The 16,504-nt window shown below is 37.2% G+C and overlaps 1 protein-coding gene across 1 annotated transcript; it reads right to left on the minus strand.

Annotated features, from left to right (window-relative positions):
- Positions 1–5,660: 5,660 nt before the first annotated feature.
- LOC26533170 (uncharacterized) lies at positions 5,661–16,416 on the minus strand. Its single transcript, XM_033381287.1, is given in 8 exon segments — positions 5,661–5,716; positions 5,718–6,102; positions 6,182–6,586; positions 6,785–6,901; positions 6,967–7,220; positions 13,291–13,410; positions 14,629–14,820; positions 16,305–16,416. Coding segments are annotated over 6 exon segments (1,233 nt in total). The 5' UTR covers positions 13,312–13,410; positions 14,629–14,820; positions 16,305–16,416; the 3' UTR covers positions 5,661–5,665.
- Positions 16,417–16,504: the final 88 nt, after the last annotated feature.

The following is a 16,504-nucleotide window of genomic DNA, read 5'->3' on the forward strand; positions in this document are numbered from 1 at the left end:
GATCAGCATCGAGCCGCGTCAAAGTAGATATATCTGTCTGCCCGCCCGTCCGACTTATTGAGGGTTAATAAGTTCACATCCGAAATACACATTTTTTCAAAAATGTTGATTTTTAAACAATGCGTGATACAAGCCGCGCTCCAGTTGGATGGACCATGGACCATACGATTCAACCGACTCAACGTGCGGAATAGTAAAATCCCAAATAGGATGATGGACTAACTAAGAAATTTTCGGACCATCCCAGAAATGGATGGTGAATTGTGGGAATAGGTTATTAATTTTCAGTAGGGACAGCAGGGAATATAAAATCATTTACACGACTTAAATATAACCTTGTTTTCTATGAGCGGATATTTACTCCAAAATACCTAAAACATAAACAACCTAAAAATAAAATTAATTCGTTTCCACTTTGTTGACTGGTTTTAAAAAGGGTAAGTTAAAAAAAATGTGTGGAGCATTCATCGTACCATATATTTTTTTATTTTAGTTTCTTTACTATTCAATGTACAGTATATTTTACAATTCTCAAGACATTCTTAAATTAAACATTTAATAATTTGGTTAATTTTAATTTTGAAAACAGCAACCATGCGTAGATAATTCAACATTTTTGAAGGGCAATACGGATTTTATTGCTGACATTCAAAAATATACATCTATGTATTTATTTTGATTGATTAATGTATACTATGCCTTCTATGTATATGTTAAAATTATGTCATTATTGTCACGGAACTCACAATTAAATTTATTGTCAATTTCAATAAAAGCATGTATGTATAATACATGCTTATGTATTTCTTTTATGAGTATAAGTGGTTATGTACAAGCATTTATTTACCATAACAAAACCAAAATATATATATTAATAATATATTATTTATTAATATTTAATTTACAATTGTTGTATTTTGTTACTCTTTACAAGTGACAGTACAAAATATATGTACATACATATGTAAGTACTTTATGGGCCTTTTAATTGAGGGAATATTTTTGTTGTAAAGTGCGATATGTTAATTAAATGTAAACATGTATGTACACACATATATGTATGTATATCTTCCAAAAAACGTTCTACCAAACCAAAGTACATATGTACGTAAGTTTGCTCATACATACAGTCAGCACAACATTTATTCGGACACTCGTCTATGTCAACTTTCTTTATAAATAACTTGAAAAGTATTTAAGTTTGACAAAAAATTTTTATTTCATTATGAACATGGATATTATTACTACTAATTTCAAAACTAAAAACAAAAAAAAACTTCTTTGGCGTATCAAAAAAAATTAAAAGTATCAAAAAAGCCACTTTTTTACGCACAACAATTATTCGGACACTTTATATTTTGTACGAAAAAAACTTATTGTCCCCAATTTTTTCTGATTTAAATATTTGGTGGGGCCGCCCTTAGCTTTAATAACAGCTTTTAGACGTCGGGGCATACTTTTTACCAAATGATTGGTTTCATTTGGATCAATTTTCTCAAATTTCGTCATCAGACCCGTTTTAAGGATTTCCTTGGAGGAAATTTTATGTTTCCTAATTTTTTTTTCTAGCAAATCCCAAACATGCTCTATGGCGTTCAGATCTGGTGACTACGGCGGCGTTTTTAACTGCTTGCACTGATACAACAGCCATTCTTGGACCAAAAACGAGGTATTTTTGGGGTCATTGTCTTGTTGAAACAAGAAATGCATCGCTTTAAGACCCAATTTTTCGACACTCGCCATTGAATTGTCAGTCAAAATTTTCTTGTAGATGTGTTAGTCCATCTTCGTCTCAATAAACACCATTTTACCAGGTCCAGCTGCTGCCATACACCCCCAAACCATTACATTTCCATCGCCATGCTTCACTTCATTTCCGATGTGAACAAAAAAAAAAGATTGGAGTTCGCAAAACTTCACTTAAATAAGCCAGATTCCTTTTTGGAGAGTGTTATATTTAATGAGGAGTCTAAATATAATATATTCGGACATGATGGACCATCCAAAGTATGGAGAAAGGATAATCAAGCCATGAAAGAGAAAGACCTCATCCCAACAGTGAAGCATGGCGGTGGAAATGTAATGGTTTGGGGGTGTATAGCAGCAGCTGGACCTGGGCAAATGGTGTTTATTGAGACCAAGATGGACAAACACATCTACAAGAAAATTTTGACTGACAATTCAATGGCGAGTGTCGAAAAATTGGGTCTTAAAGCGATGCATTTCTTGTTTCAAAAAGACAATGACCCCAAAAATACCTCGTTTTTGGTCCAAGAATGGCTGTTGTACCAGTGCAAGCAGTTAAAAACGCCGCCGTAGTCACCAGATCTGAACGCCATAGAGCATGTTTGGGATTTGCTAGAAAAAAAAATTAGGAAACATAAAATTTCCTCCAAGGAAATCCTTAAAACGGGTCTGATGACGAAATTTGAGAAAATTGATCCAAATGAAACCAATCATTTGGTAAAAAGTATGCCCCGACGTCTAAAAGCTGTTATTAAAGCTAAGGGCGGCCCCACCAAATATTTAAATCAGAAAAAATTGGGGACAATAAGTTTTTTTCGTACAAAATATAAAGTGTCCGAATAATTGTTGTGCGTAAAAAAGTGGCTTTTTTGATACTTTTAATTTTTTTTGATACGCCAAAGAAGTTTTTTTTGTTTTTAGTTTTGAAATTAGTAGTAATAATATCCATGTTCATAATGAAATAAAAATTTTTTGTCAAACTTAAATACTTTTCAAGTTATTTATAAAGAAAGTTGACATAGACGAGTGTCCGAATAAATGTTGTGCTGACTGTAAGTATTATAATAATATAATAAATGGGTCTGATGTATTATCTTTTTCCCATTATTCATGCTTCTTTTCCTGTCAAGCCTTTTTAATTGTATAATGCTGATTGTAGTGATTTTTTTAGTCAACGCATCCTCTTACATGAATATGTAAATATTGTTTATACGTACGTATAATTTTTCAAAAAAGTTTGTCTACTTTATATATCGTGATATGTTTTCCACAACTAATTAGTAAACTTTTTTTGTATAATCCTCATGTAGGTACTTTGGTGTGAGTCACTAATGTTATAGAATTGTTTTATTTAGCTTTTATTTTGGCTCTCATTTTTATGATTGTAAGCAACTGGATGATAAGCCCTGGACTCTGAATTCATACACTCATAACTATGCTATTTGAGTTTTGATTGTTTTGTTTTGGAAGCATTTGGGTAATTCCAAACGTTGTCTTATTATTGTATACAAGATAGTAAGTATGTACATTTGTTGTATATGCAATATATATGTATGTACATTTTCATAGATATTTCTTTTGTACACACATATCAACACTTCATCAGTTAATATGCACGCACATGAATTATATACTATACATACGTATGTACAATACATACATATATGTATATTGTTGTAAGAACATAGGAAACCAAGCAAATTTAAATTCGCTCAATTGTTGAAATTCAATGATTTTGCCGCCTTATCTCAAAATGTTTTTAAATTGACTATAATCTGCAAGCTAACTTTGTATGATAAATATTTGAGTATACATCCATATATACTTATGCATATCTAAATATTTCTTTTGATGTAAAGAATTCGATTGAATTTAATATCAATCAGCGCTTTGTCTAGGATTTTGAACTAATGATATTTATGTATACTGATAATACGCTACAATTATACAATTTTTGTATATATTTAAGCATAATGTATTTTTTACTCTCAGTATGTCATGTAAGTTTTCTATATTTTTATAAAGTACAAAAATATAAAATTAAATTTGATTCAAGGAACTTTAATAAAATAACAACAAATACAAGATTGAAATCTTCATGACGAATTAATTACAAATTAAGGCAGAAGACGATTTTCACACTTAAAAGAAAGTTGTTGCCAACTCGTACTGTAAATATTGTGCAGAGTCGATATACATATTTAAGTAAACAAAATCTTGTTAATTACGTAAAGGACCAAATTAAATTTGTTAAAGTATTTTCAGTGTAGTCAATGCCACCGGTTGAAAAAAATGATACTAATAACTGACGTATTCAGAGAATTCGTTTTCGAGTTGTTCAGTTTTTGGTATTTGTTGCGTTAGGAAATTTAACTGACTGTCATTCACTAAATCAGCTAAATAGTTGACATCAATAGGCTTAGAGTGAAATCCGAGTAAATCCAATTGGTTAAAATGGTTTCCACTGGAGTCTATTTGATTTTTTTGTAGTTCTGTTGGTGACTCCTTCAATGGCCATGTCATCAATCCTCTTATAAAACGCTGGAAATGTTCATTGGGTGTTCGCTTAAAAATAAATTAAGGAATAGGTGAAACTTATATTGCTGTTGTCATGACTCATTATAAGTCTAAGTCTCATTCTGTATCAAAATATAAATGTTTGAGTACAGCCATAGGCCAGTCTCTAATGTGAATATGTTTATGTTTTATTATACCCGATACTCAAAATGAGTATTGGGGTATATTAGATTTGTGGTAAAAGTGGATGTGTGTAACGTCCAGAAGGAATCGTTTCCGACCCCATAAAGTATATATATTCTTGATCAGTATCAAAAGCCGAGTCGATATAGCCATATCTATCGGTCCGTCTGTCCGTCCGTCCGTCTGTCCGTCTCCTTCAGCGCCTAGTGCTCAAAGACTATAAAAGCTAGGGCAACGATGTTTCGGATCCAGACTTCTGTGATATGTCACTGCTACAAAAATATTTCAAAACTTCGCCCCGCCCACTTCCGCCCCCACAAAGGACGAAAATCCTTGGCATCCACATTTTTAAAGATACAATAAAACCAAAAACGGAGAATCGTAGAAGATGCCTATATCTTCTAGAGTACAAAATCTAAACCAGATCGTATAATTATTATAGCCAGAATCAAGAAAACAATTTCATTCTTTCTCGCTCTGACTCTCTCTTACACGCAGGTTTCATGGTCGGTTTTGCCAATTGCAAAATATGAGTTCAAGGATCTCAGAACCCATAAGAGCTAGAGCAACCAAATTTGGTATCCACACTCCTGTGATATCGGACCTTGACCATTTTATGTCAAAATTTCGCCACATCCCCTTCCACCCCCGCAAAGGACGAAAATCTGGGGCATCCACAAATCTCAGAGACCATTAAGGCTAGAGTAACCAAATTTGGTATCCGCACTCCTGTTAGATCCCACTATAAAACGTATATCTCAGAATTTCGCCCCTCCCCCTTCCGCCCACACAAAGGACGAAAATCTGATGCATCCACAATATTGCAGATTCGAGAAAACTAAAAACGCAGAATCATAGATAACGACCGTATCTATCAGATCGCTGAATCTGGATCAGATCAGATAATTTTTATAGCCAAAAGGAACAAATCAATTTTCAGTGGCTACGCAGCGCCCGACGTCACGCTCAGACTGATTTTCTGTCTCTCTCGCACGCACTCTTTGTCGTTTTGTTTAATATTAGCGGCGTCTGCCGGAGGAGAGCCATACTGACTTAGTATCTGGTATAACTGTAGAGTTTCGGTGTCCGCATCAACTCACAACGTTCCCCCTCGTTTTTATATTGTGGACGAGGAGTTTAATGATCAAGGTGTAGGCAATTGATAACTTTTTATAAAAGGCAATAGAAATAATTTATTTTATTTATTTATTTACCTCTTTCAGCAAGGACCGATTTCTTTCTCTGAAGTGGGATGGTCGAATAGGGTAGGTCCTTGGAATTCCAATAACAGAATGATCTCTATCTGGTAAATCACTTGAAAATAACTCAGTAGCAGGAATTTGGATGCGGGATCCGCGGCCTGATTGAGCTGTAGCGTAATTTCCAGAGAACATACTTTCAGCTTCTTTATGGGCTTGTCTACCGTTACCATTGTAAAGAGCAAAGTTAGAATTACCAATACGACGTGTGGTGGCTCGAACGCGATTCCTATGTTCGTTTTTATTATTTTTGTTATTTTCAAGGTTTTGCCCGCTTAGAATTGACATGCGATTATTGTCGCTATATTGATAGCTGCCACCTTCTGGACTTCGATTTTCATCCATTAGAATAGAATCAGACGGACTGATGGGTTGGGGCCTGTATGACGATTGAATGCTATAAAAACAAATAATTGGAATTACAAATATTACATTAGTTGCAAAAGTTTGATTCACCACTAAGAGTTAGTTCTTACTTTTGACCGTTAGCAATTTCTTTAAGCGCGGCTGCTCGTGCTGCTAACTCCTCATCTCGGCGTTGCTGCGTTAACTCCTTAGCGCGTTCCGTCCATATGAGCTCTTTAAGTTTCTGAAAGCTGCCCTGTACAGCAACCGAGTTTTGGTTTCCGGTCAAACTAGCTCCCGTTCCATTGGGAACTCCCATGTATCGATTTTTACTTGACCTACGTGTGCCTGCATTTTGCGGACGCCCTTCAGACCCATAGAAACGAGCTTGGATTGGGCCGCCAATGCCACTTGATCCGAGATCTACAAATCGCTGACGCTGCTCAAAGGTCATGCGTTGCGGCGTAATTGGTTCTCGGCTCACAACACGACCAAACACAGGGGAACGGGCTCGTTCTCTTGCGCTCATCCTAATTCTAATTTTTGACAAAAAAAAAAACAAAAAAAGGTTATCTGAACAAATCATCTTGGAAAAGTGAAGAATTAAATTTTTCAGTATTTAATTTAATATTTCTAATTTAACTAAAAGAAAACAGGGCACCAATTGAGAGTCTTGTATTTGCTGAAATATATGTAAATTTTCGAGTTGTTTGAAAATTAAGGTAATTACTTACGATCCCAGAACTCGTGAGTTAGAATAAAGGGGATCCCAAACATTATACGTAAAGGGGTCACGATATGTTGGTATTTCATTTGTTATTTCAGCAGCTCGAGATTGCCTTTTTGAAAATCTGTTTTATGTAAGTGAAAGGTTAATTTCGACTTTCTGAGGATGAAAACATATAATTTAACTTACATCCACATAGCACGAAGCTGTTCGCATGTTGGCTCTTGTGCGCTAAGAGAAAATGTTTTTGGTACAAACACTTCCCCGACCGCCCTCACTCCGCCGGAATTCACTACGGTTGACGAGTCTTCACTCTTAACGCCGTTATTATTATTCGCATTTCTTTGCGAAGGATATTCGCGACCACGCGTGCCTATGTAGTTTCCATTTCCTTGTTTTAGGCTTATCAAGATCACCAGTACATCTATTTGTATAAACTTCATCTGCAAGGATTTAATTTATAGATTTAGTTCAACTTTTTAGTTTTATCGACCATTTGGTCAATTGGCACAAATAGTTAACGTTTAGTTATTAATGTTAAGGACATAGAAAGGTGCATATATAGAATGTTCTTGAAGTTAGAGCCCTTTTGGTTTTTTGCGATCTGTTTAAACTGTTTTGTTTGTTGGATAAAGTTCAGTATCATCTTTTTTTAAACCCGATACTCAAAGAGTATAAGTATGTACATATGTATAAGGGGGAAGTGGATCTGCCGGCGAGATCTCAGAGACTATAAGAGCTAAGCTAACAAAATGTTGAGTATTTTAAAATTTCGTCCCGCCCCCACGAAGGAAGAAAACACAATGTTCGGGCCAGCCGCCAAATAATAACCGTAACTTTAAGCATTATTATTGTATGAGCAGAGAGAGCCGCCTATGTTGTAAAACGTTGACTTTCTGCAGAGCTGCTGCGTTCTCCCGCTAAAGGGGCTCTCTGCCGCCGCCACTTCGGCAATTACTTTGATCTGCTGCCGCCACTTCGGCAATCACTTTGATCTAACGCCGTCGTCTATAGTTTAGTTCTATTCTAACCCCTCTGCGCCTAAATTCTATCTGGCCATAGCAAACAATCGGTTTCCGATATGCCACCAAAATTAAAAACGAATTATAAAGATTAAACCAAATTCTGTTTTCATTTTTGAAACACATAGGTGCCAAAAAAGCTTGGCATCTCAAACATTGGTGACCCCCCGACGTGATATAAAACCATGGCTTAATCGCGTTCCGTTAAAAACACTTATTAATTATACAATATTTTGTTGTTGGGTAGTTTAACTACCAACAAATACATTTGGGTGCACGTTGAAAAACAGTTTAAAGTGCAAATTCAGTGAGAGTGCGGCTGGAATATATATATACAAATTTAAGCGTACTTTAAGCGTCGAATCTCTCATTCTCTCCGCTGCTGCAGCCGCGGTTCTTGACTTTTCGTGTCTTGCATTTTCCCTCTCGCGTCTATACATCGTCGCTTAAGCGGTATTTCATTTTCCGTTGTTGTGTCGAATTGCACAACGGTTTACATGGACAACGATCCGAATACAGGCGCGGGCGGAAATATTGTGGTGGCTGATTCCAGACTGAGTCTGTATAAGCGTAAAAGTCAGTCATTATATGATCGATTGCACAGGCTAGGCGGATCCATCGCGGGGAATAAAATCGATAAGTTGACCGCCGCGGGAGTCGAGGTGCGCCTTGAAATGTTGAAATCGGTGATTGAAGCGGATGCGGATCTCAGTGACATCGAGAAATTCCAGCACCTTCGCTCTTGCTTCGCTGATGCGGCTTTGGATTCGGTTCGATCGTTGGAGCTCTCCAGTGCCAATTATCGGGCGACTCTGGATATACTTAATAAACGCTTTAATAACAAAGGACTTATTTTCCAGGCACACATCAAGAAGGTTCTTGGGCTAAAGAGGGTAGACTCGCCTTCTGCTAAAAGGCTTCGGGAGTTTTCGGATGCAGTCAATTTACGAGATTTCAGGATTCATGGTCATCAACATGCTGCTGCAAAAGTTGGGTTCGAAGACGCAAACCAAATGGGAGGAGCACACATCGTCGGATGCTATACCTACCGCAGAGGAATTCTTCGAATTCCTGCAGCAACGCTGCCAGAAAATGGAGCGATTGGAATATGCTACAGCGACACATACTAGTAGCGATCAGGTGGGAAAAACCATTCCTATACGCACGTTAAGAAAACGTTTGTAGCTTCCAACTCTTCCGCCGACCCGTCTGTATACGTCTTTTGCCATGCGGGCGGGCCATGGAATATACTCGTGTAAGATATTCGGAAATGTCTCACCGTTGCTGCGCCACAAAGAAGTGAAGAAGCTTTCCCTATGCTTCAATTGCCTAAAACCGGGGCACCGGACCCGCGTATGCAATAGTGGAAAATGTCGAGTATGCGGCGGTAGGCATCATAGTTTGTTGCACTTCGATAGTATACAGCCCACAACACAAAGCTGCCCAGGTATTACTCCTCCCGATCTGGCCGTTCAACCGGACACTCTTTCCGTTACTCAAAATTCTGCTAGCAGCTCGCCTCTAACTTCGTCTATCTCTCTTGCTGCCCAAGGTTTTCACTCTGATGTCGTGCGTCTGGCTACAGCCGTGGTTCTCGTGAAGAATCGGTCTGGCGTTTTAGTTCCTTGTCGTGCCATCTTAGATTCAGGATCGCAGCTGCATTTCGTCACATCCAGGTTCGCCCCGCAGCTACAGCTTAGGAGAACTCAATCGTTTGCACTTGTGTCTGGGCTGGGCGATACCAGGGTTTCTACTGAGGGATCCACCATAAGCATTTGTATGCATTCTCGCACCTCTGCTTACACAACTACGCTTACTGCTCTCATCGCCCCCACGATTACCGATTCTCAACCAAGAATGACAGTAAATGTATCCGATTGGAGTATTCCATCTAACATTCAGCTTGCTGATCCTGCATTTTTCAATCCTCAACGGGTTACCAACCTCATTGGTGCGAGCGTTTTTTATGATCTGCTCTGCGTAGGGAAAATCAAACTCACCGATGGCCTGCCTCTTCTGCAGAAGAGGCTTGGGTGGATCGTATCCGGCGGTGGACAGAAGGTATCAAGCTCGGCGCTTTTGGCCACGCCCAATTGTCCAGATTCGATAGCTGAGATGGAAGCAAGGTTGGATAAAACTCTTCGTATGTTTTGGAAAGTCGAGAATTATGTAGAGGCTGGGTTGAATACCAAAGAAGAAGACGATTGTGAAGCACATTTCGTAAGCCACCTTTCACGGTTGCCATCCGGGGAGTATGCAGTTCGCCTGCCACTACACTCAAGGAGCGGTATTCCGCCTTTGCAAATATTTCTGGCCTCATCACTGTGTCCTAAAGGAGGACAGTACGACGGCAAAACTCCGTGTCGTTTTCGATGGATCCGCAGCTACATCAACTGGATATTCTCTAAATGATGTGATGATGACGGGCCCTGTTATTCAGCCTGCATTGTTTAACATATTGATTCGCTTTCGAACATATCCAGTCGCTCTCACCGGGGACATTTGTAAAATGTACCGCTGCGTACGAGTGTCTCCACCCGGCAATTTGTATCAGTGCATCCTATGTCGAGATTCCATCGAGTCCGAGGTTCAAGTCTACACATTAGACACCGTCACATACGGGACGAGGGCTGCATCATTTTTAGCGGTCCGCGCAATGCACCAGCTGGCCATCGACGAGGGTGAGTCCTACCCTCTTGGCTCAGCTGCTCTGCGGCAGTCGGGCGGCAATTCGGTCGCACAGGTCATGGACAAGATGCACCAAACATCAGCTTTACTGTCCCGTGGTAATTTTAGTCTTAGGAAATGGTGCTCCAGTCACCAGGAAGTACTTGAGGGAACCCCTGAAGATGACATAGAGAAGTTCCTAAAGTTTAATGATGGAAGCGACATAGCCAAAACTCTCGGCTTAGCGTGGGACCCTGCTTCGGATCAGTTGCTTTTTGACTTGTCCGCACTGGACACAAACTCAAAGCCATCAAAGCGGTCGGTTTTATCTACGATTGCTCGGTTCTACGACCATCTTGGATTGATAAATCCAGTCATTGTCAGGTGCAAAATCTTCCTTCAGTAGCTTTGGAGAGAAAATTTGGATTGGGATGAAAGCCTACCCTCAGCGTTGCATTCAACTTGGATGGACTTGAGATATAGTTTGGCAAGCATTTCTCGGATCTCATTTCCTCGCTTGGTTCTTCGTTCTAGTGTGGCTACAGAAGTTCAGGGATTCTGTGATGCCAGCTTAGAAGCATATGGCGCTTGCGTGTATGTCGTGTCCAGGGAAGCCCAGTCTTCGAGCCACGTTTTGTGCTCCAAGTCGCGAGTGGCGCCACTAAAGAATATATCGATTCCTAAGCTGGAATTAAGTGGAGCCCATTTACTTGCGAAAGTCATGCAGAATGTAAAGGACATGGGAATCTTTACAGGTCGGTTCTATTGCTGGTCGGATTCGTCAAAAGCATTATCTTGTATTAGGGACGAGCCAGCCAAACTTCAAGTTTTCCTGGCAAATCGAGTGGCATCAATTCAGGAGGAGTTGACGGCAGCCATGGAATGGCGCTATGTTCCCACATCTTTAAATCCTGCTGATATTTTCTCGAGAGGCTCGTTTCCCAGCCATCTTATCCAGTCAGAGCTATGGTTCCACGGCCCATCCTTTTTGCTAGGCTCCAAGGATAAGTGGCCTGTATCTCCTGCTAACGACATAGCAACTTTGGAGCTTCACAAGAGAGTATTGCTTATCACGTCACCACATGCCGATCTCACGTCCGGATGCAAATTTGCGAATTCATTCTTTCGCATGCAGCGCACATTCGCCTACATGCATAAATTTATACATCGTCTTAGGCATCCAGGACTCACCGTTGCTGATATTCGGCAAGGAACGCATCTTCTAATTCGACACATTCAGCTGACAAATTTGTGGATGGACATAAAGGAGATTCGGCGCAATGGTCAAGTCATGAAATCCAATTCGATTAGTTCGCTCAACCCGTTCATCGATAATTCTGGACTACTTAGAGTTGGCGGTCGTCTTGGCAACTCATCGCTAGAATTTGACGCTCAGCACCCGCTCATTATGCCAAAGGGACATTTCATGCATCTCAAACACACAATTTTACAGATTTTAAGAAAACAGAGAACGCAGAACCTTTAAAAATTACCATATATAATCTTCATTGCCGAATCTTATTTAGACCGGATGATTATTATATTATTATATTTTAAGGAACGAATGAAATTGCAATCGAAGTGCAAGAAATAATTTTACAACAGCTAGCGGTCGTGGTTCCTCTCTTTTTCTCGCGAAGAGGTCACCCCTCCCCATATTAACCACGTAAGTATATACTGCCTGGGTATAAATGTAGACGCTCGTGCCGCGGCTCCCAACGTTCCCTGTTATTCCCTGTTCCCTTGTTATACATGATTTTCGATATGGCGGGAAAATTGATTTGTGTTAGGTCTATGAGAAAGCGTTTCCGACCCCATTAGGGTGAATATATATTCTTGATCAACTTCAATAGCCGAGTTGATTGAGCCATGTCTGTCTTTCTGTGTGTCTGTCCCTATGAACGCCTAGTTCTTAGAGACTATAAGAACTAGAGCAACGACATTTTCTTTGATATCTCACTATTAGAAATGTATTTCCAAACTTCGCACCACCCCCACAAATAACGAAAATCTGTAGAAAATCAAAAACACAGAATTATAGAGAATAACTATATCCTCTAGACTGTAGAATCTCAATCAGATCGTATCATTATTAAAGCCAGAATGAAGAAAGCGCCCCCACTAAGGACGAAAATCTGTGTCATCCACAATTTTGAACATATGAAAAAATAAAAACGCAAAATCATAGAAAATTACCAGATCTAATATAATATACCTTTATACCCATTTCGAGTATCGACTATACAAAATAGGAAAGGTTTCTATATTTCATTATTGGAAAATAAGCACTGAATATTTTATACAAAATGTTATACAAATAGTCAAAATTTGCACAATTTGTATTTGTATTTTGGTTTATATCTTTAAAGCCGTTCCCAGTGAACTGACTTTTTTACTACTTTTTTTTTACATTTTGTCGTACGAATTCAACTTAACGCCAGAATGGAAATATCCATACGCGGATACCAGGACTTTCAAACCTTATGAGCCTACTCTAGACGGTTTCATACCGTGCTCCTTCTGGATTACTAACAGATTACTAACTAACCGCTAACTAACTAACATGACAAGAAAGCTTCGATATACACATATGTATGTAACTTCGACATATAATATTATGCTTCCATACATACATTTTTTATAACTTACATATCTCCCCGATATGTAAAAAAGTTTTGGCAGAAATTAAATGTCTGATCGCCAAATAGTTTCTGCTTAATTGCGATTCATCGGAGGCATCGGAGGCATCGGAGGCCCCTAAGTATGTATCTATATAAGCTATTTTACCTTTTATAACACACATAATAAACAATTGTATACGCACCAAAATCCGGTAACAATGCATCTTAGTAATGTCTTTTTTAGAATCCCGAAAAGATTATATCAAAAGAAAACTGACTCCGTTTTTCATCGGATTGATATGTATTCAAATATTTAGTTGTATCTATTGAATTAGAGAAAAATTGTGATTAAATTCAAAAGAAGAAATCCATTTTTTTTTGTGTTAATAAAGCATGCAAAAAGCTTGATAATAATTTTTGTAGAGTTAGCATATGCATGTACATAAACAAAATCAAAATGCCGTATCCGGCATATGCCGTTGACTTTCTAAATTTAAGATAATTTTATATTGTGCCATTTTGTGTCAACTTATCCTGATAGTAATTATTTCGTATATGGCAGTCGTACCAAGACAAAAAAAAGGTAAAAAGTACGTACGTATGTAAATACTTCCCGTTAGTAATAACATAAAAAACCAGGGGATCAAACCATGGTTTTTTTTTGTACACCGAAGACTTTACAAAATTGTGCTTTATATTTTGTATATTTACATATGTATGTATATTTTAACTTTAATGCAACAGTTTTCAACATATCCGCAAGGAATTCAATTACTTGAGATTTTCTGTGCTGTAAAAACTCTTCATAGGGGAATGAAAAATTCTAACAAAATTACTCGACCTTAGTTTAATATTAAATACCATTATTTACTGTTTTAGTGCATGTTTTAGTAAACGCAGATATTGATGAAAAAAAACCTGTTAATATTTTGTAGTATTTTGAGGTTATAAAGCTATTGAATCCGATTCTTTAAGATGTACACATATGTACATCATATTCTTTTTGGATATGAAGATTCTTTTCTGTCAGGGCACTACTTTAGTAAAAATTAAAAAAAAAATGTTTATGCCTTTACGTATGTATGTACGTACAATGTACCTACATACATAGTCATTAATAAATATATATAGGCCGTTTTTATCAGTTACTTTTAGACGGGTTTTACGCAAGGATAATTATACAATTATACCTGTTTCACATTGGATTAGATCACAATGTGAAATATCATACGATGAGAAGGTGATACATATCTATAAAGAAACTAACTAAGAGAAGCTCTCTCCTCTACCCCACATCAGACGAACATATTCATCTGTGATCAAAATTTTTCTTAGATTTCTTTTAAAATGTATGCAATATTTTGAATAAATCTAAAAAAAAACAAATTACAAAAATGTACAATCAGTACGTAGTGAGCCAGTACAGTAGTGAGCATTACATATTTTGATTGTGCGTTTAATAGTGCAAGTGCGGTGTTGGTCGAAAAAACAGTGCATATAGCTTGAAAATGTGCAAATGTCCGCTTTATAATTTTAATTACTTTTTCCGGTATTTATGGGATTTTCCAATTTTACAATTCCTCATAAAAACGAAGTTGCATTTCTCCACCCACTGTCCCATTCCATCTATAATGAAGCGTAAATATTTTGGATGGCATTGTTTACGAGAATTCCAAGTTTCAGAACCGTGTTTCTCCATCCCCAAACTAAAAAAGTATGTAATTGTTATCATCCTGTTGTAAGAAACCCGAAAATCATTGAAAAAGATGTAAATACAATTAAAGTAAATATTACATTCAGTACAACAATATGTTTAAAGGTTAATGGATTACGAAACTACTATATAACTTTTCGGTTTGTATAGTAAATCAGTTGGAATCGGCAGGAAGGGAAGGAACCATTATACCAACCAGGACCAACATCTATATGAAGATGTTATAGGAATGAACGCTCAATTAGATAATTTTATTACACTATTACATTTTTGTGAATATATGGTTTTAAATAACTCACAATATTTTCTGTTGGTGGGAAAAGACAGCAAATGGATATATATTTCGATATTTAGAAGTGTCTACTTCAGACCTTTTCAACCATTTTATATATTTATCATATTGTTTTTAAAATACGCTTTAAATGTATCTGCTGTCTTAATTATTAATTTAAATTTTGATTAAAAGTAATATGTTTATTGGTGGCAGCAGGGAACGGGACTGCGACTGGGCGAGGAAGTTCCAGGGTGTATAATATTCGGCGCGCCGAATCTATCTTTATTACTGGTTCATATGGTATTTACTTTAGTTGTAAGATAGTAAAAGCATGCTTAGCAGCAACAGTGGAGTCAATTATCCTAATTAATGAACACACCATATAGGAACATTCCTTCGAAAAAATTGGCTATGTTGAAAAAATTTACTTCAGAAGTAAATAAGTTTTTTCTCCACCAATAATTAACGATATTGTTATTGGATTCGATATTGGCGGACTACTGATTTTTTTTGTTCCGTCACCTTTTGTATTTCATTACGGAAGTTCGTTACTATATCAACTCGGATTCAGTTCGAGATTCTCGGTTCTTTAAACGGATTGAACTCCTCTCTCCTCTGCTTTGCAAAAAGTTATTCAAAACTATATTTAACCTCTTAATTCATACAGTTAATAATTAAAGGATATCATACAAAATGGCTACTGGTAAAGTCAGTAAATGGCTATTTATGTATATACATTTATTTTTAATTTATATTTATAACTTAACCTTTTAAAACACTTTAGAAATTGTTTCAAGTTGTCTTGTCTCTTAAGTTATCTTGTAACAAAGGTAGACACATTGTAGACATAGTGAAATAAATACTCTCGCTAGATCAGGTAAATATAATCTATTTGAAGTATTATGTGTATCTAAATGGGTGTTTGGGTATTTGTTTAATTTTATGAATGGAATTTATAGAAAATCTTGATATGTAATACACTATGTACATACACTTATGTGAAAGAATATATTTGATATGTATGGATACACATTTGAACCTATGTATTAAAAGCATGCGCGAAAGCCATCTACTAGCTGGATACATACTAGAAATATATGTATACAGATATTTAAAGTAATCTGATTAAACTCATATTCACATATGTAAGCAAATTTCACTTTATTTAAATATTCTTCACAATTTTTTTCTATAAACTCGTTTCCCAATGCAAATATGCTGAAATATACCTGCAATAAATATTTGTTGGTCTACGACTTTTCCGACGTTCTAAACTGAACTAAATTAAGGTGGTCTAGAGATGAATCGAAGGAAGCTTCCACACAGACTGTGTTAGGCTATCGGCTTTTACTTTTCCTTGTCTTTGAAATTCGTTCTAAAAAGCTCTCAGCGATGCTATCGGATAGCAAACGACCTTCACTGGTCCAAC

Source organism: Drosophila pseudoobscura, chromosome 5, assembly GCF_009870125.1.
Source record: "Drosophila pseudoobscura strain MV-25-SWS-2005 chromosome 5, UCI_Dpse_MV25, whole genome shotgun sequence".
In the NCBI taxonomy this organism is placed as follows: Eukaryota; Metazoa; Arthropoda; class Insecta; order Diptera; family Drosophilidae; genus Drosophila; species Drosophila pseudoobscura.